At 43.3% G+C, this 24,710-nt stretch overlaps 1 protein-coding gene across 1 annotated transcript in view; it reads left to right on the top strand.

Annotated features, from left to right (window-relative positions):
* GALNT16 (polypeptide N-acetylgalactosaminyltransferase 16) overlaps nt 1–24,710 on the top strand; it is a 59,535-nt gene that overhangs the window by 5,998 nt on the left and 28,827 nt on the right. Inside the window, exons 2-3 of the mRNA XM_085224957.1 lie at nt 20,847–21,022; nt 23,829–23,927. Of these exons, the coding sequence (XP_085081083.1) occupies nt 20,847–21,022; nt 23,829–23,927 (275 nt within the window). The remainder of the gene's footprint in view (nt 1–20,846; nt 21,023–23,828; nt 23,928–24,710) is intronic.

Here is a 24,710-nt window from a genome sequence, read left to right as displayed (position 1 = left end):
TTTGTTGCCTGGGAAAGAAGCTCTTGCCATCTGATTCAGCTGCTAGGCAGACAGATTTCTTTCTGCAGGTCAGTAAACAGCAAGTGCTGCTTTCTGCACTAGGAACTGGGATGCTGGCTGCTACACTTACGTCTTAATGTATAATGTCACATTGGTTGGGAGCTAGATATTGCATGAACCCAAGAATCTATCTAATAGGGACGTACAGGCTGAAAGCTGCAGATTTGTAGCATCATCTGTTTTACCCTTTATTAGTTAATTTATTTGTAGCAGGGAAACAGCTCAGAGACAGTAAGACCATGACGCTTCAGTTATTATTTTGGGTAAATATTTTTCTGTATTGACATATCTGTCTGGTGTACTTCACTTAACACATTTCTGGAAAGCCCTTGAGCATCTTTTACAGAAAGGTTAAAGTCTTGATTTACACTGATTGCTCAGGCTCTGACTTGCGCTGTGGACGTCTTTCACAGTGGACACTTGACTGACATTGCTTCCCTGGGGCTTCAGAGAATGTGTGAACAGCCATGGTCATTTGTGAGAAGGGATGGTGGTTAAGGAAAATAGATGAATGTACCCAACTGATGTACAGTGCCAGGATGCTTTCACCTGTGGGGATGGTGCTTCTCTTCCTGATGTGTTTTTGGAATGCAGCATTGAGAGTGCTCAGGTCTCTACTGTGCAAGTGTGACGGCTTGCGTGCTGCAAGGTGAAGGCCCTCCTAATGAGTGACTTGAATGAGGCAAACAGCAAAGAGCTGTCCAGGGATGGCTCATTGGCTTTGGCCTCTCAGAAGGACACGTCACTGTGATTTGTGCTCACCTAGCCATGCAGCTGAGTTCTATCCTCAAGCTGGGTTCTTGGCTAAGATAAAGCCCCTGGTGAGATGCATGCTATTTGCATGGGGTTCTTAATTAGAAGAATTAATCATAAACATTTGTGTCTTTCTCTCGTTAATATAGTAGGGGATAGATTAATTACATCAGCAGAAATGTCTGTTGTTGTTTACTGTTCATGTGAAATGTCTGCAGACAGGGATTGAGTTCCATGTGATATTGCTGTGCTGTCACTATTGTGTTCTTAATTACTTAATGAATTGCTGACTTTGCACTGAGATAGCTCTGCAAGGCTTGCTCTTTGCTGATGAGGAGATGCTTAAAACTTACATAAGGCTTCCAGATCTGGAGTGATAAAAGCAGAAAATCACGCCATATTTAAATTCTTAATAGCAGCCCTCTCCTAAAACATCTATGTTCTCATCTCCTATACTGCTGCTTGTGGAGGAAAAGATAGGGTGAAGAGATTTACAATGGCAATTTTCCAATTAACAACATAGTTTGTGGCACAAGTGGATTTGTGCCCTGCTTCTGTCCCCCCGTTCCCACTGGTTCAGCTGGCCAGGTGGTGCCATTCCACTTGTCTGGAGAAGAGAAGGCTCAGAAAGTTGTGTGCAGAGCTAAGGAATCAGAGATTAAAAGGAATAAGGAATTGCTTCTTGGATAAGTGCCCCTGTACTCCAGGTCCCCTAGACTCTTCCTAAAAGCAAGGGCTTCATCTTCAGCTTTTTCTGTTCTCTGGGTCAGATGTGCCTTACCACAAGAGTTCTCCACACCCTTCTTGTACTTCTCTTTGGGATTCAAGTGTTAAGAAAGGATTTCTCTTCCTCTCCTTGTGCTCTGTGCTCTCCTGCCATGAGTTAGGATGGAATTGCTTCCCTCTGCCAAAAGGAGTCCTGATGGAAGGCTGTCCCTGCAACATTTCTCTGAGTATGAGATTTCTTAAGTTTCGTGATGCTAAGTTGAAATTTAAAGAAATGTGTCTGAATGAGAGAGGGTAGAACAAGTGTTTCTGCCTCTCCTTGTTCTCAAGTTCATGGAGCAAGGAAATCAGAAGAGAAAAGACTATGGAGTTTTTAAGATACACTGGCCTGTGGGCCATGGTGCCTTCTTTCTTTTCTCCAGAAAAACTCCTGGAGCAGTTTCTGTGCAGTTTTCTGTGTGTCCAGCTTGTAGTTTGAAAGTCCAGACATGCCAGTCTTTCTGACCTGGCATGTGTCTGAGGACAGGAGTTGCAGCCTAACAGTCTGGAACGGACAAGAACTTCTGACAATTCTTAGCTTGTTGGATTCCTCTCTGTGAAATCTCATGTACAGCACTGATGACTAATTGATGGAATTCTTGTCTAAAAAAGCTGCTTTTGTAAGAAGTGAGCAATGTAAAATTGTCTTACTGGCTTTAAAGAGCATAAAAATGAGTTTAAAGTGACTGTTGCTTGGCAGAGAACACTTATCTACTTTTAATTATAGGGCAATGTATTCATTTTTAAAAAGTCCTTTATATCCTTATAGTGAATGGAAGCAGTTAATTAACACGGTTGCTTGAGGTTTGAGATTTCAAGTCTTAGATGGGGGCTCATAGAAACACCTGCTTCCAGATCTTGCCTGCAGCTGTGTCCTGCTCTCCCTTTGAGCCAGGGTGGATTAGCTGAGTGCTAATCATTACTCGAGCTCCGCAAGATATTGATGTGGTCCTATGGAAACATCACTGATCATATCCTCTGAAAGATCTTGGCTTGGGCCATTACAGAATGGTCAGGGTTGGAAGGGACCTCAAGGATCATGCATCTCCAACCCCCTGCCACAGGCAGGGCCACCAACCTCTCCATTTAATACTAGGCCAGGCTGTCCAGGGCCCCATCCAATCTGGCCTTGAACACTCCTAGGGACGGGGCATCCACAACCTCTTTGGGCAGCCTGTTCCAGCATCTTACCACTCTCTCTGTAAAGAATTTCCCCCTGACATCCAACCTAAATCTTCCTTCCCTCAACTTCAAACCATTTCCCCTTGTCCTGTAGTTATCTACCCTTTCAAAGAGCTGATTCCCCCCCTGTTTGTAGGCTCCCTTTAGGCACTGAAAGGCTGCAATGAGGTCACCCCGCAGCCTTCTTTTCTCCAGGCTGAACAAGTCCGGCTCCCTCAGCCTGTCTTCATAGGAGAGGTGCTCCAGTCCACTGATCATCTTCGTGGCTCTCCTCTGGACCCTCTCCAACAGCTCTCTGTCTTTCTTGTACTGGGGGCTCCAGACCTGGACACAGTACTCCAGATGGGGCCTCACAAGAGCAGAGTAGAGAGGGACAATCACCTTCCTGCCCCTGCTGGCCTCCCCTCTTCTGATGGAGCTCATCATGCGTTGTGATCCTTTCTTTTGTTGGTAGTGTCTTAGAAAAATCATGTAATATTGCTGAGTGCTGCTGAAGCCTTAACCTTTCAGCCTCATGTCAGCAGCACTGCTCCAAATCTACAGATTGAGAATGTGAAGCACAAAGGGGCAGAGAGAATTAATTGCTTTGTGTTGATTTTGGGAAATGTGTGAAAGCATGTCTCCATTTGTGCCAGTAGGTAGTATAGGCTGACCCTTCTTGTGAACTACAAGTGTTCAAGGTTTGTCTGAAAGTCAACTGCTGGCCCATCTCTGTATGGACATCTTACTAGCCAAGTTTACTTCTTGCCAGAAGTATGTCTATAACAGAAGAATTGAACAAGATTGCTGGCTAGTGATATAGAGTCCAGGTCTCTTTGTAAAAGCAGCAAAAGAAAAAAAAAAATAATAAAACTATTAAAATTATCCACCTTTGGATGACTGTAGGTGAGATGTTAGAAATGTCTGCGCATATGGTACAGGCAGTAGGCTGGCTGCCATCTTTTTCATCCATTACTCCTCTCATTTTTGTCCTCTCATGCAGAAACTACATGCATGGTTTCTGAACAATATGCCTGGGAGATTTGTATGTGTGTACATTGGCAGGCTTGAGGTTCATGTTGCAGCCCAGCTGCAAGTGCATACTGTAATGATATTTTAATTGTGACAACTTCTGGAAACTTTTTTTTCAGTACAGAGGGTTTTCATCATCTCTGAAAATGATATTTTCCTGGTTTATTTCAGGTAGTGACCCAGAGAGACCTCATGTTTCTCTTACTGCTCTATGGAGTGGTACAGAAGAAAGGACAAGCTGTTTGATCTCCTGAGCTAAACCACAGGAGGTCAGAGGGATGCCTCATGGTATCTACCAAGGAAATGGAAATAACTGTCTGAACTAAGAGGCTAAACTAGATTAGTCTGTCTGACATGGGAGATTTGTTGGCACTATTCTCTCCTTGTTGAGCAGAGGATCACCTTGGATGCTTTTACTATACAAGCCCCAGAGTTCTTCAGAAAGGGCGGGTGGTTGGTGGCTCCTGGGACTGAGTTGTCTTTCTCACTCTTAGATTTCACTTTTTCTGGGAGTGTCCCAGAGATGGAACCAGGCCAGGTTACAGTTCCTTCCAGTGTGAGGATTGCCCAGAAGGGGGTGGCATGAAGTCAGAAAGGCAGCATTGACTTGCAGTAGGTAGAGCCCTCTTTAATGAGAGGTGATGTAACACAACCAAGTCTTGGATTCTGAATTTGTGCAGCTGCTCAGAAGAATCTTTCACTATCTGCTACCTCTTGCAAGGCTGCTTTGGGAGTGCAAACTGCCCTGGCTTTTTTCCCCATCCATTTCCAGAAGTCAAAAGGCAGGTCAAATGTTCAGGATTCAGCTCTGCATACCTCTGTGTCACTTTATGCATATAGAGTGTGCTTAAGCTTTGGAACAACTTGATACAAGCCTACAGGCAAATCTGAAATTGGATCATTATTGGTAAATCCCTAAACTACTTGGCATGCTGTGACATGATTGAATGGCTGTCTTGATGCTATCTCCATAAGTCTGGGGAAACAGAGATGGAAGAGCACTCTCATGGTTAAGCTGGAGGGACCAGGAGTTGGAACTGCAGGGTTTTTTTCCTATTTGGCTGCAAACTGAGTTTCATGGCATCTGCAGTTGCGTAGGCCCTATTCCCCAGAGCCATGGAGTGTGTGGGCTGGTATCCTCACAACCACTGGCCCTCAGCCACCCCATGGAGCAGCTAAATGTTCCCAACAACAACCTAGAACTGAAGCTCAGTTCTAGAGACTCCACTAGCAAAAAAACATCCATCGCAGATTAAAACTGCAGTAAGTGAACACCTGCTTGTGACAGCTAAGTCAAATTGTAGCATCTGAAGCCATGAAATTGTTAGATGTTCCCCAGTTAATGAGCCTCTTTCAGATGTCAAGAGAAAAGGGAACCTCTCACGTTTCAGACTTTACACAGTAGGATTTGAACTGTGTAACACTGGCTAATGCAGTGAGAGAAGTTGCAGTTGCATTACCTTTGTTGCGGTGCGTGGTCTGTGTCAATTGTTTCTCTGCAAGGCAGCCACTTTCAGAGCACTCCATTGCACACTACAATTACACTTTCAGTGAGGAAGATCCCTTTCTGCAAAAGGAAAAGTGATTTCTTCACTAATCTGTAATACTGTCCTGCTCTTTTTTAATGGAATTATTCTATCCTTCTACATGACTGACAGATCTATATCAACCCCTGACCTCTAGCATCGCAGTGTTGTGCTTAAGGACTGATTCTTCTCACTGGTAACAGGTGACAGGATGAGGGAAATGGCCTCAAGTTGCAACAGCGTAAGTTTAGATTGGATATCAGGAAAAACTTCTTTACTGAAAGGATTGTTAAGTACTGGAATAGGCTCCCTAGGAAGGTAGTTGAATCACCATCCCTGAATGTGTTTAAAAATCATTTGGACATGGTGCTCAGGGACATGATTTAGTGGAGGGTTGTTATTTAGGGTAGTATGGTCAGGTCATGGTTGGACTCGATGATCTTTAAGGTCTTTTCCAACCTGAGTGATTCTATGATTCGTGTGCAAAAAGAGTGCCAGGCATTTATCCGCAGCACACCAGCAAGCAGAGGTGATGAGTTCTAGCAAATCACGGGGACAACTGGACAACTGTTCAAAAATTGCTCCTTTTTATAATGAACACACATTACAAAGACCTGATCCTGTGAGATGGTTTTCTGTTGTTTAGCTTAGCAGCACACTCTTCATTAGAGAATAGCAGTTAAGCTCTTCTGCTCCACTGAACTCAGGGCATTGTTTGCTAAAGGGGCAGCTTTCCAGAATTGCCTGAATGGACCAAGAATTTGGGTCTTTTTCTTTTTTTTTTTTTTCCTTCCCTTCTGGAAGGGTTCTCCCTTGGGTTTCCCTAAGTCAGAACATGACCGCAGCTATACTTCCTACGAGATTTGGGGATGAATTTCTGACAGTCAGCTTATTTAATCTTTGGTGTGTCTTTTGGAGTAGCCCACAAATAATACATTGAAAACCATGCTGTTAACCAACGTATGTTGGTATGGCAATTCTGGAAAACACCCTTACAGCAGTTGTATGTCAGCTTCTGTAGATCACTCCCATATCCTTGAAGCAGGCTGTAGTAATGAAGAAATTGCCTTATTTTATTCGTGCTAGTTCTGTAGGCTGATTTTGGAGAAAAAAATGTCTGGGGAGAAAGGCTGTTTAGAGGAAAAGCTGCAAGCTCAAAGCAATTTGCTGATTGTCCTGGGAGAGGCTGGCACGAGCTCGGTGAGGAGGCACGGCAGTGTGGGCAGGCTGTGACAGTGAGCTGGGAGCAGGTGCTGGATGAGCAGCATGGACAGCGGTCTGCAATTGCAGTGAGGAGGCAGGAGCAGAGGCCCATGCCATGCTCCCAGCTAGCAGATTGTGCTAATTTCCTTCTCACATTACTGGGGACTGCCCCATTTGCTGTGGATGACTACATAGCTTAAAAAAGAAATAAACAAACAGTGAACAAAGGCAACGAAACAAACTAAAAATTCCTATGGTATTGCTATGGTAACAAACATCTGAAAAGCAGGCCTGTATCAGCTATGAGCTCAGGCTTTATAGCCTCTGCCCCAGTGGTTGCATACTCAACCAGAGGCAGAAAATGATGCTGTGAAGGAAAACAGCAGCAGGCTTACCTTGGGATCTTTCCAATTAGGAGAGCTATTGTTTCCCACACCTGAGGCAGGCTGGGAGCAGTTGGTGCATGTCTGAGGCTGCTTGTTCACTCCCTGAGTAGGTGATAGAGGGGAAAAATGCACTGCATGGTGCTGGTACTGCTGAGCAGAAATGGGTAACCAATGGATGGGTATTGGAATATCCTCTGTCTTGAGTTTAGGAATACCTTGACCTCATCAGATTTGTGGAGAAGACCTAGATTCAGTTTGCACTCAATTCCGTGGTAAGCCTGGCTTCAAGCCCTAGGAGAATGCAAAGGGAGTTTCAGCTTCCTGGTATGGTGTGGTTCTGGGTTTTGCTTTGTTTTCTATTTTCATTCTGGCAATATTTATCCCTTTAAAATCAGTGAAGCAGAAGAGGAGGTGCCAACAGCAGAGATAATGAGTTTCTGGCTGAGATGGAGCAAATTTTTCCAAAGAACACCTAGTACATTTACCATTGTGGTAGCTCTTCCCCTCCACAAACATCACCAAAAAGCACAGCAGCACCAGGCGTGGCTTTTGAAGACGAAGCACTAGCCAAGCAGTGGTATAGCTTCAAAATGCTGCCTAGGAGAACAGGTCTCATTTCTCTCAGCCTTCCATGAGGGATGCTCCTGAAAGGAGCACAGGACAGTGTGTTTGTGGAGGGTTGTGTCTGCCTCTTGTCGTGCAAGAGTTCTGTGCCTGCTGCTTCTCCAGCTCCCTCGGGGCACAAGTCACAGGCTGGTTCCTCCTGAATACCATCTCTAGCATTAGATGAGTAGGAACTACAACGTCTCCGGGGATGTGGTCTGGATGCTTTTGACGTGCTGCTTGTTTCCATTCTAACTTGCATGCTGTTGTGGAGAAAAGGGATCATGGTAACTGTACTCCCAGTAGCTCTGTCTCACACGTTAGGGCACGGGTTGGCGTATCATTATGGGCAGCCATGCCGCTTTGTGCTTATCTTGGATGTGCACAGCAGAACTATGTGCTGAGGCTTGTAATTCAGGATTGCCCTTTGTGCTGAGCGCTTGACTCTGCAACTTCCAATATCCCTTTTAATGTTGGTTTGGGAAGGAAGGGGTAAGGGAGAGAGCTACAAGAAATAGTGCATATGTTGCTATGCTATGTTCACTGCTATGACACTGAAGTGCCCTTCACATAAGGTAGATAGATGCTGAAGGATGTGCTCCTGTAGAATTTCTGTATATTTCTCATCACTGGCTTTACAAAGCCAGAGCAGCTCTTGTTGCCTTAGCCTCTGTTGATCAGGGAGGAATAACTGAAAAATCCTGCCCTGGCACCTAGCTGAATCCTGACTAAGTGTGTGTGTGTGACTCGGTGAGTATGAGAGTTACTGTGTGTGCTCTGGCTCACACCCTGCAGCTGCAGCCATTGGAGTGGCAGCTACCCTTTGTGCTGATCAAAAAATCACATAAAAAAATAAAAAGATCAAAAATCTCATTTTGAACAACCAAGCCTGCTTTATTTGGTAGGTGTTGCTCTGCTAAGGAGTTCTGCTCTCTGTTGGAGTTGGGTGTGTTGCTATTCAGACTCCTTCAGCAGTGTTAGCCCTAGACAACCTGAGCTAGGTTTTGTGGGTGAGTGATGGGTGGGGTGCTGTCACTCCATCATCCTGCTATATTCCAAGTTGTTATTCAGAATGTCTTTTACACCCAACCAAGTGTGGTAAGAAATGCCTGTTGCAGACTGTAATACAGACTTGAAATCTATTCCTTTTCTTGCTCCTCTTTTCTCATTAAAGGATAGACCTCTCTCATCGTGTTCCCTCTCTAACAGTTCTTTCAAGTATTTTGGTGGTTGATTTTGTTTGTATTTTTTTAATGTGAAAACTTTAGTGCTGTGTATCCCTATGCTTGTAACCACAGCTCTATTGTTCGCTTTATGAATTATTTTTTTGAACAAACCTGTCAGCTAGTTTCTTTTGTTCATGTTAGTTCATCTCCACAATCCGTTTTGGAGCCAGAAAAACTAAAACCCGACAGGAGTGAGCTGGATCTGTGAAGAATGTCTCTGTCTTTTCCTATTTGGGAGAAAACGAGTTGTGTTGGAAGGCTCTGTGTATCTAACAAACTGTTTTGCATTTATCCTTTAGCTCACCTCCACAGTCTCCATCTAGACATTTATATGTATCATCTCTGTAATGAAGGCTATTTAACAACATATTATTTAGAATTTTTTCTAAACGCAATCCCTTCCCAGGGCAAACATAGCAGAAAACTGATGCCTTGATTAGTAGAGTGTCTGTGTGTTTACATATAGTATTGTGGCTGCAATCTTGTCCTGCTGATGTGACAGGGAATTTTGCCACCGGGATTTCATTGGTAGTTTATGACATCTTGTGCTGTGTTCTTGTGAGTGTGAACAAAGCATTTGTGCTTTGTGCTGCCTTCTGAAAAACTGGCAAGGAGAAAGCAGAGCTCATCCTCTTAAGAAACTCTGTGATTTTTGTGGAATGGATGATAGGATTATATGTATATACTTTTTCTTTTCCCTTCATATTTAGGAAGGCTACTGAAATGAAACCTAGGCAAGATGCCTTAACTGTCACAGTCCTGGTGGCTTTTTGGAGCTGTGCATCTCCTTGGTGAAATAAATTTGTGTGGTGAAAAATGCACCTGCTTGTGCTCCTAGGCAATGAGGGTGGCTAGAGCATCACACTGTCCAAGAAAGTGAATGGAGCTCAACAGCCATAGCAGGGAGAGGCTCTCAGGAATGCTCTTGGCTGTGTGGAGGAAGCAACACCTGACTGCAGGCCTCCTGAGAACCTGCTGCAAATGACATGTAGGCAAAAACTCCCTAGTGGAGTAAGCGGAGAAAAATGTCAGACTTACTTTTTAATAAATGAACACAAAAATACCAGCTCTCAAAATCTGCCTGATCAGACCTATCATTTAGCCAAGCCAAAAAACAGCTGTGGGCCAAGATTTCTGTGTAGCTGTGTTTTTGCTGACCACAAACAGTCAAAAGTAACAAGATTAGAGCTGTTTATATTGGATGGGAATTGATGCAGTAATGGGTTTTAAAGATCCTCACTGGTCATATGGCAATCACTGAGGCTTTTTGGGTGCAGTTTGCACCTGCATAATGAGGCAAGTGGCCGTATGAGAGATTGTGGGACTTGGTGTATGGGGGAGCTGTGGGTTTCCATGAATGATAGCTTGGCCATAACCTGTCCAGAGTATTTTGAGACTCAGATGTATGTATTTTTGTGGTGCCTGCTTCTGAGGCTCAGCTCTTTCTTATATACCCAACTCTTTCCTGGTTGACAGTGATTAAAAAGCAGGCTGCAGAGGAGACTGCTATTCATAATGTGATGGAAGTCTAGAGTGACAGAAGCCTGGATGTGTAACACAGTTTTTTCATATTTGACAGGCATATTCAAGCCCATTGCATGATTTTTCATTGGTATTCACCATCCTTGATTAAATTTGCTGCTGGGGAGATGAATTAGTTTTTGCAAATGGAGACCCAAGCAGGAGCACAGCACGGCTGTGAGGGTCTTGTCAGCTCAAATTGATTGCTGAGCCCTGGAATTGGGGTAATGCAGTAACTGAAAAATTAATCAATCAATTAAATCGGATTTCTTCTGGCTTCTAAACAAAATGTCAATGACCTGATACTCTCAAATCTTCACTGACAGAGAATGAGTTTTTTGTTATTAGAAGACTATTGCATGCTACAGAGCTGAATATATGGCAGGGAACGCATTCAAGTGAACTGCTTTGTGCAGGAGGACTAATTTTGTAATAAATCATGGGTGCATATACACCGTATCCGTTGTCACGTTAGAAAGAGCATTAGAACAGGTCCCTGAGGACAGGTCTTACATTCGAACCTGCAGTATACGAGTCTTTGCCTTGTGAGCTGAAGGTCATTTGTAAACTTCCCCAACAAACCAGGCCAGGATTCAACAGTGGTATGCAAAGTTATTCTAGGTGATTCTGTAAAACACCAATTGTGTTGTTGGTTTATGGACAAGTTGCATTTTAATATTGGGCTTGGCTAGCTCCCAACCATCAGGTCCTGCCAAGAGCCTTTCTGTGTGATGCTCAAAAGCTAATATGAGGAGCATTATGGTAAATTACTCAATTCCTCAAGGTCGTATCCTACCCAGATGTTATTTCCTGGGAAGATGAGCTCTATGCAGTTTCTAATTGAATGGAATGGGTCTGAGGGCCAGCCTACAGGACCAAGTCAGTACCCCAGCCAGCACAAAGGCAGGAGAGCTGCTGCATGAGGCCAGACTCCAGCTGGCTGAGCCCACGAGACTGCAGCTATCTCAGAAGCTGTATATCACAAGGTCTCTCTCAGAGCTGGCTTAAAGTAGGGAGAGGAGAGAGTTGATTCTGAACTGGATAATGCTCAGAACTGTGAATGAACAAGATCCACCAACAGAAATGGAGTAGGAGAAATTTGTGTCCTGCTGTGGGGCTGGGTATCGAAGTGTCCCTTTGTCTTCCTGTCTCAGTTGTACATGATGCAGCACTTCTCCAGAGTGTGAATATTTGCCAGTTGCAAAGCCGCTCTATTTTATTCTTAATTTTCCAATTCCAGTTTTAAAGCTGTGACTCTTGAGGATGAGTGATTAAAGAAGTACTTACTTCAATTTTCTTTCTATAGCCTTAGCAAAAAGCTCTTACAGTATGATCTTGAAGGTAAAGAAAATGAGCCCTAAGCTTAATATAATTAAATATTTTAATGCTTTGGGTGAGCAGTGCTCACTGACTTCTGCTCATCTCTTAAGTAATTAGTTCACTGCTGTCTAAATTAGCAAAAAGCACACAGCAACTGCAGGAGTTGAGATGAGAATGTTTCAGGGAAGCAATGCTGTTTGCTTAATTATTGAAGCTTTCTGATGTTTATTTATTTATTTTTAATAGTGAAGTCCTTACTATTGGGGAAACTTCTTCATAGCTTTTCAGAGAAATAGTATGTAAATGTAGGCTATATTCTTAAACGTTGTCGATATTCTGTGCTGTATGTTCTTTGTGGAAGGCTAGGGGCTACTATAGTTTCATTTCCCCTCTATCTTGAGGTATGCAGCGATTTAAAAATGCAGTATCCTGACTTCCTCTGGGGGAGGTTAGTTTTTATTAGCATTTCAACTGCCTACTCAGCCTCCTGTTCTCCATGCCACTTGACTTCTGCCTTCTGTTGGCTTGGGGAATAACACAGCGTTGCCCCTCATTACCACCTTAGCAGATCTGAAGTTACTTTCTCCACTGTGAAAATATCTGTGGCTGCATCTGTCACTTTAGACAGCTGTGATTCACTGGGAGAAAAAGGCTGGATGTAGGTCACTTGAGTTCAAAGAGAATAGATTAGTGCAGCAGCACAGGAGGCACACACATGTCTGTGTAGATAGCATAGATGGGGGAGTGGGCATAGGGAAGCAACTTGTTTGGCTGAAGCATTTAATGAAGACCTAGTCCACACCCATTTGAACTGACTTACTGATGTTGTAGGTGCTAGCAGGTAACCAAGAGGACATTAACTATGTCTTGATATAAAGTGAGGTGCTATAAATATGAGTCCAAGTACTAAGTATCCTCAGTACATTTAACACTTAAATAACAAAACACTGCTACTTCTTTGTTTTAATCATTCAAAATTATTTGGACACTGGGACGTTCTTAAGGTGTTTATATGTCTACAGAGACAGGGATGCTTTTGGGGAAGAACAAATGCAACAACCTGTAGTACCTTTTTTACAAACCATGTATGAAATGCAAAGCAGCACTCTTATATACAACAAGAAGCCTAGATGGCTTTTGCTAAGGAAGTGAATGCTGAGCAGATATCAGAAAGCAGACAGCTTCATATCTCTGTGGCCATTAATTTTCTGTAGAAAAACTTCATTCCCAGAGGTACCCTGTCCACAGTTACTCACTGGGACCTCTGACAGTACTGTTGTTCTGCTAGGGGTGCCAGTATCAGCTGCCCAGTTCTTTATGTATTCATAGTGTGCTGCCATGTCTGTATTCTCTCTGACGCCAGATGTTATCATAGATATTTATGGATGGGAATAGGTGTGTTTGGGCAACAAGAGCTGTTTTCTGGGAAAAACAACTTCAGAAACCTCACTCTCCTCTCTCCTGCTGGTTCCTAGTCATCTTGAAGACTTTTCCCTCACTTAATTTTTCAGAGTTTTCTTCATATCGTTGTTTTCCCAGAGATAAATGTAGAACAGTGAAGAATTTCTGTCAGCTAATACAGTGGCGTTTGTGTTACAATAAAATTAACCAAATAGGGAAAAATATGGCTCTACTCCAGGGAATGAGATGAAGATTAAGTGAGTACTAAGCCAGATGTATGTGTGTATATAAATTCAATGTATGCGAATGCCATAAATATGTTAAAACTAAACATCATCGCATAATTTTTTAAGTTTTGCATAATGGACATCTGTGTGCGTTAGACTTCAAACTGAGAGAAGAAATAGGTGCTGGCAACTGGTTCACGTCATCTGAGGCCTGTATTTCCATAGTTCTGAGCAGCTTTATTTCCTCAGAGCTGTTTGGAAGGGAGTGCCCTCAGGCATCTTTGTTTGAAGTGCTTTTGGCTTCCACTGTTGCTTTACGTAACGCTAAAAACAAAAAACTCGAAGGATGCCCCAAGACATCAACTCCCCTCTCTCCAATTATGGGCAATATATTCTTGCTTCTGGGCCAGAAAGTTTTGCAGGATCCAGACTATGCTAACTTCTTCAAGACCTGTTCAAGAATTACATAGCTGGGTCGAAGATGTATGTGCTTTATAGGGTCACTTTCTGTTAAATGTAGGGAAAAATCTCCTTGGGCAGGAAAGCATAATTGTATCACGCACAGTATCACGCACAGTATCACGCACTTGTCATGTGAGGGTAAAATAACTTCTTTCTTCTAAGGTTTCCATTTTACAATGAGTATACATCAGGGCAAATGCAAACTGTGGACTGTATCCAGAAGTAAAGCCATGGTGTTGTGTATGGACTGTTAATTTACACGGGGATGGAGTGGGGTGAGTTTAGTTCATACTGAGGCCAGTTTCTGCATGTGAAAATGATTTGTTTACGTGCAATGCAATGCTGAGCTCATAACCAGCATGGCAATATGTACCTTGCACTCTTTTGGCTGCTGTCTGCAAAATGAATGTAGACTGTCTGCTTCAGTGCTGTTATTTGTGTGCTGCATTACTTCTGGCAATCAGCCAGGTGTTATTCTATGCTGCTTTGCATACCTGTTGGGACCTAGGCAGAGTGATCAAGGTGTTCTTTCTGGAAGCATTTCAATCTCTCAGATAAGGACATGCAAGGTCAGGAAGAAATACCATAAGAATGTTCCTCCACAGAGTCACTAACAAGATGTCTAATAGGATCATTAGGTAGAGGTCACATAGCTGCCTCAAAAGCAAGGTTGTCAGTTCTTAGACATGAAAGCAAAGACTGTGGTAGGATGAACCATGGCAAGTCTGTTTGAAATGTAGCGGTCAGTCCTTGTCTATCAACCCACTGCTGTGACCTGCAGGTCAGCATCATCCCATTTCTAAATCCTTTACACCAGAAACTTAGAACATCCAGCTGCTTGTGACCGACACCATGTGAGGATGTGATGATCGCTGCTTCCAGACTGAAGGTAATGCCATGGAAAACACTGTGCCATCTTGTGCCTCTCTTGGAGGGAGCTATGAGAGTAGTATCCAAAAAGTGATGGGTGTAGGGAGAAGGTCACTGTAGAAATCAAACACACAAAAATATTTACTTCTCCTTTCTGACCTCTACAGGATTTCCACCTTTTCAAGCCAGATGCTTGAGGATGCTTTCCATGTCAACAGCTTAATGTCTGGTGAAGCTGAGGAAAGGAAAGAAAAACAAGTCAGAAATGCTTGGTAGACTCCTGTGAATTTCTGGCTATGAAAGCAGAGACAGAACTTCTCAGGGCTAAAACAAGAGTAGAGCAGAGAATGGCCTCTGTATGTGCAAAAGGAATAAATACCAGGAAGCAGTGGAAAACAGTAGGGAGATGCGGAGACATCTTGGGCAAATTGCAGCACTGAAAAGGAAGCCCCAGCAGACTCATGATACTTCTTACTTACACTATCCCTTGGGTTAGAGTACTAAGAGGCTACAGCTCTCTTTGTCACAGTACTGAAGAACACCCATGAGTTGGCAACTGCAGCTTATTGGCTATAGCTTCTTTAAAGTAGGCGATGAAAATAGGTTCTGCTGGGAACCCATCACCAGTCCTCCAGCCTAGTTTGGAAAAGGTAGCAGGCCTCAAGTTAGTCCAGAGCTGATGCTGGTAGAAAATCTCTCATGACCAGTTTTCTGGTGTGGGAACTGATCAGTTTAAATTGCTTTACTTCTTCCATTGTGTTACTCCAGTTTGTGCAATATGCAAACAAAACATTCAAATCAATTTCTTTGCTCCTCTGTCAGCACTTGTACTTCTCAGAAAAACAAACAAACAAACAAAAAAAGAGGATGGTTCTATTTAATTGTGGTCACTTCTATTAAAGAATTGCTGTTATGAAATGTTAAGAGCGTGGTTCCCAAACCACATTTAAAGTGCTTTACACAGTTAAACAAGGCATGAATAAAATAGGCCCTACTGCTGCTAGGCACAGCCTCTTTACATATTCTGTGCAATTTTTTGGGGAAGTATATGAGTTATTCCATGAGGCATAACAGCCATGTGAATGCTGGGATTCATAAACCCCCTCAGGGAATGCAGCACCCCCCTCTGAAACAGCTGCCTCTAGCAATTGACATTTGAGACATCTTGTAGATTCAGCCCATCAACAGTAGCCTGCTCCCTGGCAAGTACTCCCAGATCTCCTGGGAATTTCTTGGGATCTTGCAGCTTTCTGAACACTATGTCATTCAGAGTCCATGTGTAGCATCTCCAAGTGCTGCTGCACTTCTCATCAGCTGGTTGCTGGTAGCAGTGCTGCGCTGTCCTGTCTGCTCTGAGGCTTAGCATCAGGTCACGAGAGCTGAGTATAGAGCGGGAGGAGTGAGTTCGTTCAGGAAAATCTCACTTGTGGATACCAATAGCTCCACAGTGGTTTACAGAGGTGACTTGCTCTGAGTGGAGGTGATGTGCTCAGCCAGCCAGCTACTGGCTGGTAACTAAATCCTAAGGGTAGAAGCTAGCATTGGACCAGTTCAGAGGGGAACACCTCTGCTAAAGGGGTTTGGGCCGGAAAGGCTGGAGGGAGGGAGGTATAGGCTGTGTGATAGATCACCTTAAAGCCCATCTAGTTACAACCCTGTGCCATGGGCAAGGACACCTTCCTCTGGATCAGGCTGCCCAGGTCTCCATCCAACCTGGTCTTGAATGCTTTCAGGGATGGGGCATCCTTAGCTTCTCTGGGCAGCTGTGCCAGAGCCTCGCAATGTCTTCTGAATATCTAATCTAACTCCTACCCTCTTTTAGTTTAAATGCATTACCCCTTGTCCTGTCACTATGCTCCCTGATAAAGAACATCTCCCATCTTTTCAGTAGGTCTCCTTTAAATGCTGGAAAGCTGCTATGATGTTTCCCTGGGGCCTTTTGTTCTCTAGACTAAATAATTCCGTAAAGATGTGTAAACTGCAAAGTACACATCCTGTTGTATAATACTGCTGTTAGGCTAACTTCACAGTAACTGTAAAGTGATGAATTATAGTTACTTTTGAGAGGATTGCAGACCTTACTCTGGATGAGTAATGATTGCTCTTGGCCTGTGGAATATGGTTATCCTTTTTGAATTTGGCAAAGCCTACTGCTGCAAAATAATAATAAAAATAATAATAATAAAAAATCTTGGGATCTGAGTTCCCAAATTGCTGTAATTTTAGTGGTTATTTCCTCAGTGTTGGAATTGGTGTGTTTGTATCCAGAGGCAGACAGCAACAATGTAGCTAGGTGAATGTCTTGCTGTCTCAGGACTGATAGGCCTACAAGTGTATCACTATGCTAGTTGAGAAATTAGGTCCTCAAATTGTCACAGATATGCATTGCATTAATTCCTTTCCCTTAATACCCTGCTTATGGTATTAATTTCACTGCTTAAACAGTTGCTGGTCCCTTCAACAGTCTCAAAACATAAATAACAATGTGTTTTCAACATCAGGAGAGCAACTAGGTCCGTTCTGTCACTGACAGGAAAAAGTGTATGTGCGAAAGAGAAGCACTGGAATGAGACTAGAATGTTTACACTGTTTCCTGAAATGTTGGTATGTGAGTTGTGTTGGAGGTCACAGCGGTGTTTGGGTCAAACCTTAGTTTGTGCAAGCTACTTTGCTAATCCCTAGTCTAGACGCTCAGTTTTCTAGTGCCTGTTAATCTTCTGCATTAATGTAGTGATATTTTTTTTTGGTCTGTCACAGAGTATCAGTCAGAAGGAACTGGGCACTCCTGCTCCTGTAACTCCCATTTGTAGTTTCAGCCCCACGCATGGGGATCTGGGGTGTGTAGCCGTAAAGCTTGTGGCAATGAGCTGTCCCGATGATTTTGTAAAAGCCTTGACTTAGCACTCAGCTGTACATAGCGTGCCTTTAACATACCTAAAGCTCATGTATGATTACATTAACTTTTTCCTGAAGTGGGAGAAGTTAATGTGAAGGGAGAGAAAGCAGGGGGGTTGATGTCAGTCTGCCCAACTCAGAGGAATTTGTGAAGGGCTGTCTACTATTTCATGGAGATCCTGTGCTGTTCCTGTTAAGTGGGTTTTGAATTAGTAGTGATAAATGTCCTGCAGTCAAGCATCTATATATCTAGGTAAGGAAAGCAAGTCAGTCCTCTAATGATAAGCTTTATATTCACTTTGCTAGGCTTTTTTGTAACTGTCTCTCTCAGACTCAACTCCAGGATAGTGTTTGCTATCCTCTCCTCATTAAACTTCGCTTTTGCATTCTCCATAATGAGCTGTAATTTCTAAAGAACTCTTACTTCCTCTTATTTCCTCTGTGTTTTGTTCCGCTGAACTGTAGAGGTTTGCCTTTATTGAATTTCATGTATTGTTTTCAGACAAACGAAAGTTGAGATAATTTTCAGTTCTAATGTGGCTCCCCAGTGTGTCTGATATTTTTTGCTGGATTTGCCTTAGGTTTGATAAACCTAAGACCCAAGCCAGTTATGCACAAACCCCTGACACCTGCGCACATCATTGCTCTCCTGCTCTGGCAATGAATAACTGGCAATTCAGCTCTGATGATGACTTCCATCAAGACTGTTATTTCTCTATCTTGCTAATGTTATCTTATAAGACCATATCAAAACCTTACCAAAGTTACGATACGTCATATCCACTGCTTAATCACACTCATAAGACTGATTACTTCATTTCAGGAGAAAATAAGATTGGTCTGACATGATGTGGTCCTGCCAAATCTCAGTCTGCTGCTATTTGTCATCCTTTTATCTTCTTGGTGCCTGCAGATCATCTGTTTGATTACTTGTTGCAGTGTCTTTCTGGGCACTGAAACTAGGCTGTCCGAGCTATTATCTTCTAAATGTTCCTTCTTCCTGTTTAAGGACAGTATGAAGACTTACCAGTCAAGATAAAGATGGGAGATGTTCTTAACCAACACCTGATTCCCAGCACTCCAGCACTCATACATCAAATTTAGGAAGAAGTAATGTCAGAACTATGCTAGCTAGATGAATTACCTGTAATAGTTCAAGTGTCAGTGTGTCACTGCCCTAAAGGCACTGATGGACCTGCTTGTGCCACCCGTGGGCCTATAGCACAGTATGGCCATGGCCTATGCCCAAGGGAGGTGGCTGGGGGCTGCCCTGGGGAGCTCTCCCAATGCTGTGACAAAATGGCTTCTGAAGGCTTGCTGCTGTTGCCAGCATTTTGTGCAACATTTGTGGCAATAGAAACAAAAATCCAGCTGTTGCTTTTCCAGGGCCTGGGGTGACAGAGATAAGTAGTAAAGGTCTGGTGAGTGACCGCAAAAATATTTAAAGGAGCATGGTTAGCTTGGCTTTTGCTTCACATCAGTGTTGTTTTCTGGGTTGGGAATTAGAAATGGAAGCTTTGTTTGATGTAACTTACAGCGTAAATTAAAGGAGCCAATCTTCCTGCTTGTGCTGAAAATACAGCCTGAAAGAAGAGTCCAAGAGGCAGGGGCCAGCACCCCCAGTGAAGTGCCTGCAGCAGTGGAAGAGAGGGTTGTCTGCTAAAGCATGCCTGAACCAAAACCAGAGTAAATCCATATGCAGCAGCTTGATTGTGCAGTGATTGAGTATGTTGCTTGGTACTGAAAGTAGTGCAGCTTTATTTCCTGTGCTGAGACATTTTCTTCGTACTTCTATGATAAGAAAGGGAAACATGAGCATCAAGTTGACCTCGGCCATAGTAGGCATAATTTTATGGGACTTCTATCATTTTTTCCCCCTCACTTTATTCATCTTCTCTCCAAACCGAATAATCTTAACCTTTAGTTTCTCTTCATCCCCTAATAATTTCTTTCCAGAGTCTGGCTTGACAAAAATCTGTGCTCTGGCCACAAGTTCTGAGTTGTCACTGATTTTTTGTATAACAGCATTCATGATAGTTTGTTTTCTCCATCCTGTCCTTAGTCTGCTCTTGTTGTTCTATATTCCCCCTCTGCTGACTGATTGCTGAGTTTTCCTCAGCTGTCCATGGAATTGCTCAGATCTGTAACACGAGTGGTCACGGTCAGTTTGCAGTTCATCAGTGTGCACAAGTAGTTGAATTTGTTTCTTCTAATGCACATTACCTTGCACTTGCCTTCACTAAATTCCATTTACTGTCAACTTATTCAACTGTCCATGTCTCTTAGGGTTGTCTGAACTGCAGAACAGCCCTCAGAGATGAGTGCAGAAACATTTTTACCTCAAAACACTCTGCTGCTTTGGGAATTTGCCATGTGCTGGGTCTCTTGAGTTGTAACCCACCCTATTATAATGGATTAAGTGAACTGCTGTGTGATATTGATGGCCAGCCTGTGGTCTCTTGCCCTCTAAAACTCTTAAAAGTAGCCATATAGCAGAGGGAGAAGCATGATCAAATCTAATATTAGAAGATATCCAAACTGTTGTAAACAGGGGGATCTTGAGATCTGGAGGTTTTTTTGCCACTTTCTATAAGTTGCAGATATGCCAGAATCTGCCTCTTCCAGCAGCTTTAGGAGATCCAGCATACCTTCATACAAGGCTAGAAGCATTTTATGACTTCTTCATGATTCCATCTTTCAAACTGCTACCATAGACAGTTTGTTAAACAACTTTTGCTGTGTAAATTATCCCAGTTTCTCTACCAGTGGCTGTAGTGAATGGTCCTCAAGTGCTGGCTCTATGACCCAAGAAAGGAAAGTTAAGAAGCCTTTAAAGAGTGGAGAGGGGATAACCCAGTTGTTTTAGCTTGTGTGTAGGACTGGGAATGGTCATATGCAGTTTTCAGTTTTATTTTGCAGTTCTGTGAAACTGGATGGTGAGGCACAGAGGGGAACCTGCTGAATCAACTGTGACAGTGTTTGTATGCAATAGTGATTGAAGAAAAGCTGAAAATGTTTTTCCTCGAAATATGAAAACGTCGAATATTTTAGCCACATTGGCTAGAGTTGCTCTCAAACCTGTGCTGTCTGGAAGCACTTCCAAATGCCTGCAGTTTCACACATTCAGTGTAACAAGTGCTGCAGTGAATTTGGCTCTGCCTGGGCTATCAGAAAAGCAGCTTTCAACCCAAGCTACTCAAGTCTGCAAGGATAGTAAGGCCTGCAATTTTCCTTGGAGAAGGCAATTGTAACATTACATCCATAAGGTTTCCTCCTTTCTTTTCTAAGCTCTTGCCTGTCCTGCCTTTCTCCATGCTTGATCCGCTTTCAGATGTGTCACAAATGACCTCCCTTCCCTTACTATATACATCTGAACGTGTTACCAGAGTTGAAACATCAATCTGCTGCTCTCCCTGATGCTTATCTCTTTTCTAGGTGACAAGGGCCCCCCAGGGAGAGAAGAACAGCAGGAGGGCTTTTGATGAGAAGGCTTATCTGTCCTCAAAGCTGCTGAAGGCTGGAGAAGACCCCTACCGCCAGCATGCTTTTAATCAGCTAGAGAGTGACAAACTCAGCAGCGACCGGCCCATACGGGACACCAGGCACTACAGGTACTGTGCAGCCCTTGCTCCAAGCCGTGGCTGCTGCTTGCTGTGGGGAGTCCAGAGCCTTCCTGTGTTCTGCCCTGTTAACCTGAAGATGGTTTTAGTTTTTCTTTTCCAAGATCTGTCACTTTGTTTCTTGGTTAATCTGGAAAGTTCTCAAATGCATGGGAGACCCCTGGCTAATTCAGTCCTAGTTTGTTGCTTTTTTAGCATATCTTCTCCCAGGTCTAAACGCCATCCTATTACTTCAGCATTTGTGTTTCAGCACAGCCCCCCTCTCGCAGCTCAAATTGCTCGACCGGAAGCTGTTTTTGCATAAAATCCCCCACACTCAGGGTTTCTCAGTGAGCCTCTGTCCTATCTGCAAGGTACTCAGCTGTTGTAGCATTGCTTTACTTTGGTGTTTCTCACCTGCTGTGAACTGGCTGTCTAAATCTCATTTAGTGTGTTCTGAGTGTTATGGTTTGGATGAACTCTGCTGGGGTGGGGGTGAAAATAATGAGCTTTTCATGTTCAGGCAGTGAATATTTCATGGCTTGCAAAGTACTCCTTGTTCTGTCCTTGTTTCACTGGGGTGAATTTATTTTGCTGACTAAGCTCATCTGTAAGTTACTACCAGAGCTCAGGTAATTATTTTGTTCTTTCTGTAGTACGGAAGGATAACACTGTACCTTGAAGATGATAGGTTTGATAGTAATAGAACAGTGCAAAGCAACCTACTTCAAAGAAGAAAAAATAGAAGCAAAGTAACCACGTCAGAAGCACTGGTGTCTATTTGAAACCTAGATGTAGTGTTCCAAAGCAACACCTCTTAACTGCTGGGAAGGGGAAACCAGGCATCTAACTTGATTGAGACTGCAAAAAGGGTGTCAGGAGATGTGGAGCTCTGTGAGCCTGCCAGCACTGACAGCCATCATGGTGCTTTGTGAATGGAAGCGTCTGGGACCTTGGTTAGATGAAAGTCTTGTGCTTCTGTTCCCCAGTGTAGTACTCAGGATTGGCTTGCTAGTGACTCAGAGGCAGTGGTGCATGTCCTCTGTTACTGGCAGTCCCTCTGCCATGCAGAATCGCTGTTTTCTGTTAATCTGCTGTCATGTTCTGGCCTAAACCAGCACCTTTCAAAGATAAATTATTTATTTTGATCTGTGATCTGTAGTAGCATGCAGAGGATGCTTTTTGTGAAAAGTTCTACCTGTGCATTTCAGTCTAAAGACATATATATACTGTTCCATGGAAATGTATGGCTACTTCAGCCTCAGCTGTACAGAGATTCCCTTTAGCAATGGGGACTCCCTAAGCAGCATATAATCAAGGCAGATAGATCTGTTATCATGTTCCTCCTATTTGCAGGGGGATTGGTTTGAGAATGAGGTGTTGTTTTTGAGTACCATGTCATATAGCAATATTGGAGTGGTTGCTGTGATGACAGCTTAACATAAGGACTTATTTCTGCTGGCAAAAGTGAGATGTGGTTTGAGAAAGCCCTTCCTTCTGTCACAAATGGCTCTGGCTCAGGTCAAGGAATCAGGGATGAATAGGTCACTACTGTATTTTTCTTTAGGCACCAAAGCTCAGATAAGGCGTATTTGAATCTACATCCTTCAGGCTAATTCTAACTGAAGATGTAGCTAGCTAGTTTTTGATCCGAAGCAAAGGCAGACCCAGCTTACAAGCACAAACTTCATATTTGTCCCCTGTGATGCTCTAATAATGCTGAGAACTTAGAAAGTCTGTCTCAAATAATGTGCACACCAATATCTTGTTTTTCTACTTGCTGGTGACTTAATGCATTTTACATTCATTAAATCATGGAGTTATTTTGAAACAATAATAAATGTGATATGTCTGGTCCCAAGCTTTTTATCAAGGTTTCCTTGTATGCTTGAAGATTGATGGAAGAAGTCATTGTACCCTTAACAAATGCAATTTGTTACAATGAAAAATAACAATAGTTTAGAATAGTTTTAAACTAGCAGTATTGAGCATGATGATAAAAATAGTTACAGTTTAGTAATAGCCATAGAAGAATGGTAAGTAAACGTAGAAGTACAACAAGTGGCTTTAAGAAATAAATCGTATTCTGTCCAGTGATGTATTTAGTCCAAGCATGGCCTTGAGTACTTAAAAATAAAAATAAGGCACAATTCCATAGGAGCACATCAGTCCAAATCTGCCATTTCTAGCACCTGCCAGAACTGGATCCAAGATTCATAGCCATGAGTTGTTCTCCAGAATGCTTGTTGTCCACAGGGTATAAGCAGCCTTGGTGCAAGCTGATTCTTCATTCTGAGTAGTGGATGAGTGTACATACCTAACATTATAAAATGAAATGAGAAGAAGGGAAGAATTAATTTCTGTTGCTATCTGAGGTATTAATGTTCAGAAGAAAAGCTGAGGAACCTTAGTAGGCCCAAAGAGTTTGAATTGATGCCTGGATCTAACAGCTTTATGCATCCTTAGCATGTGCACGTCCTATGCATGAAGGAACTGGAGTTTACATGAAACACAGGCAAATTCATTGGCTGGAATCCACAGTGTTGAGCATTTGTTCCCCAGGAAAGTCATGCGTTCTCATCCATAATGCATGCAGCATTATGAGTTTAGGTACCAGAGCCTCAAAGCTTTTGCCTTTTGGCAGGCAGTCTGCTGTCCTTTGTATGGGGTTGCTGAGGCTTTCCTTGCTGCAGCCCTGCTGTGCTGTTTCTGTTTTTAGCATATTAGCTCTCTTCTCTTCTGGAATTTGTAGACATGTTGCCCCAGCAGCTGCTGGTGGAAAGCGTTTGGCTCATGCTTCTGCTCTTCTGTGTTGCAGGTGCACCTCTGTACGCTATGATGCAGACCTGCCAGCTACCAGCCTCATCATCACCTTCCACAATGAGGCCCGCTCTGCACTGCTCCGCACGGTGAAGAGGTGAGTTCAGCAAGAGGGGCTGGACCCTGGGAGGGCACCACTGCAGGATTAGACATTTTCCAGTGGTTATGCAAACAAGGTGGATGGATCTCCCCTGTATGCTTTGTGATCTGTCCTAGACGTGGCCCACGAAGATGGGTCTGGGACTTGGATTGGAGATGTGGGTGTTTCTTCAAAGTGTCTGCAGGTAGTTACTGTATAGTTCTTGTGATGGGATCATTAGCAGCAGGAAAGGGGCTGCTGGGCCTGCTTCCGCAGATGGGGAATAGTCAGTATGATCTTGGTTGGGAAGATTGAGGGACAAGAGGGGGACAATGTGGGCTTCTAGATATAGCTGAGGGGAGGGGCATCGGGAGAGTGTATTTTAACAGAAATATGCAGCCAGTCTCCTGCTAGGTATATGTTTCAGGAGGAGGGGCTAATAGCCCACCAGCTCTTCCCTGGGGCTTTTTACACAGACCCTGTTGTACATACAGGACACTTGCTGTCTTGTGCCAGTACCTCTGTGTATCATCAGTAGCCAAATCTGTCAGGTAAATAATGACATAGAGTCTTGTCCCTAAGCAGAAGAAAGCGTGCAATTATCTGTACCACAAAGCAGTGCTGCACCTTCTCCTCCTCATCATCCCTGTATAATCTGGGGAGGCTCTTTTCCTTTTCCTTTTCCTTTTTACATAAAAAATGCTCTTTGCCCTCAGAGTTATCAAGCCTTTGTTCAAATGGTCCCTGAAGCCTGCAAGCAAGTCCAGGAACAGCTTGTGAAGGCTGAAAGGAGATTGAATT

This window comes from Meleagris gallopavo, chromosome 5 (genome assembly GCF_905368555.1).
Source record: "Meleagris gallopavo chromosome 5, MGAL_WU_HG_1.1, whole genome shotgun sequence".
Lineage (NCBI taxonomy): Eukaryota > Metazoa > Chordata > Aves > Galliformes > Phasianidae > Meleagris > Meleagris gallopavo.
This window is presented reverse-complemented; position numbering and strand designations above follow the sequence as displayed.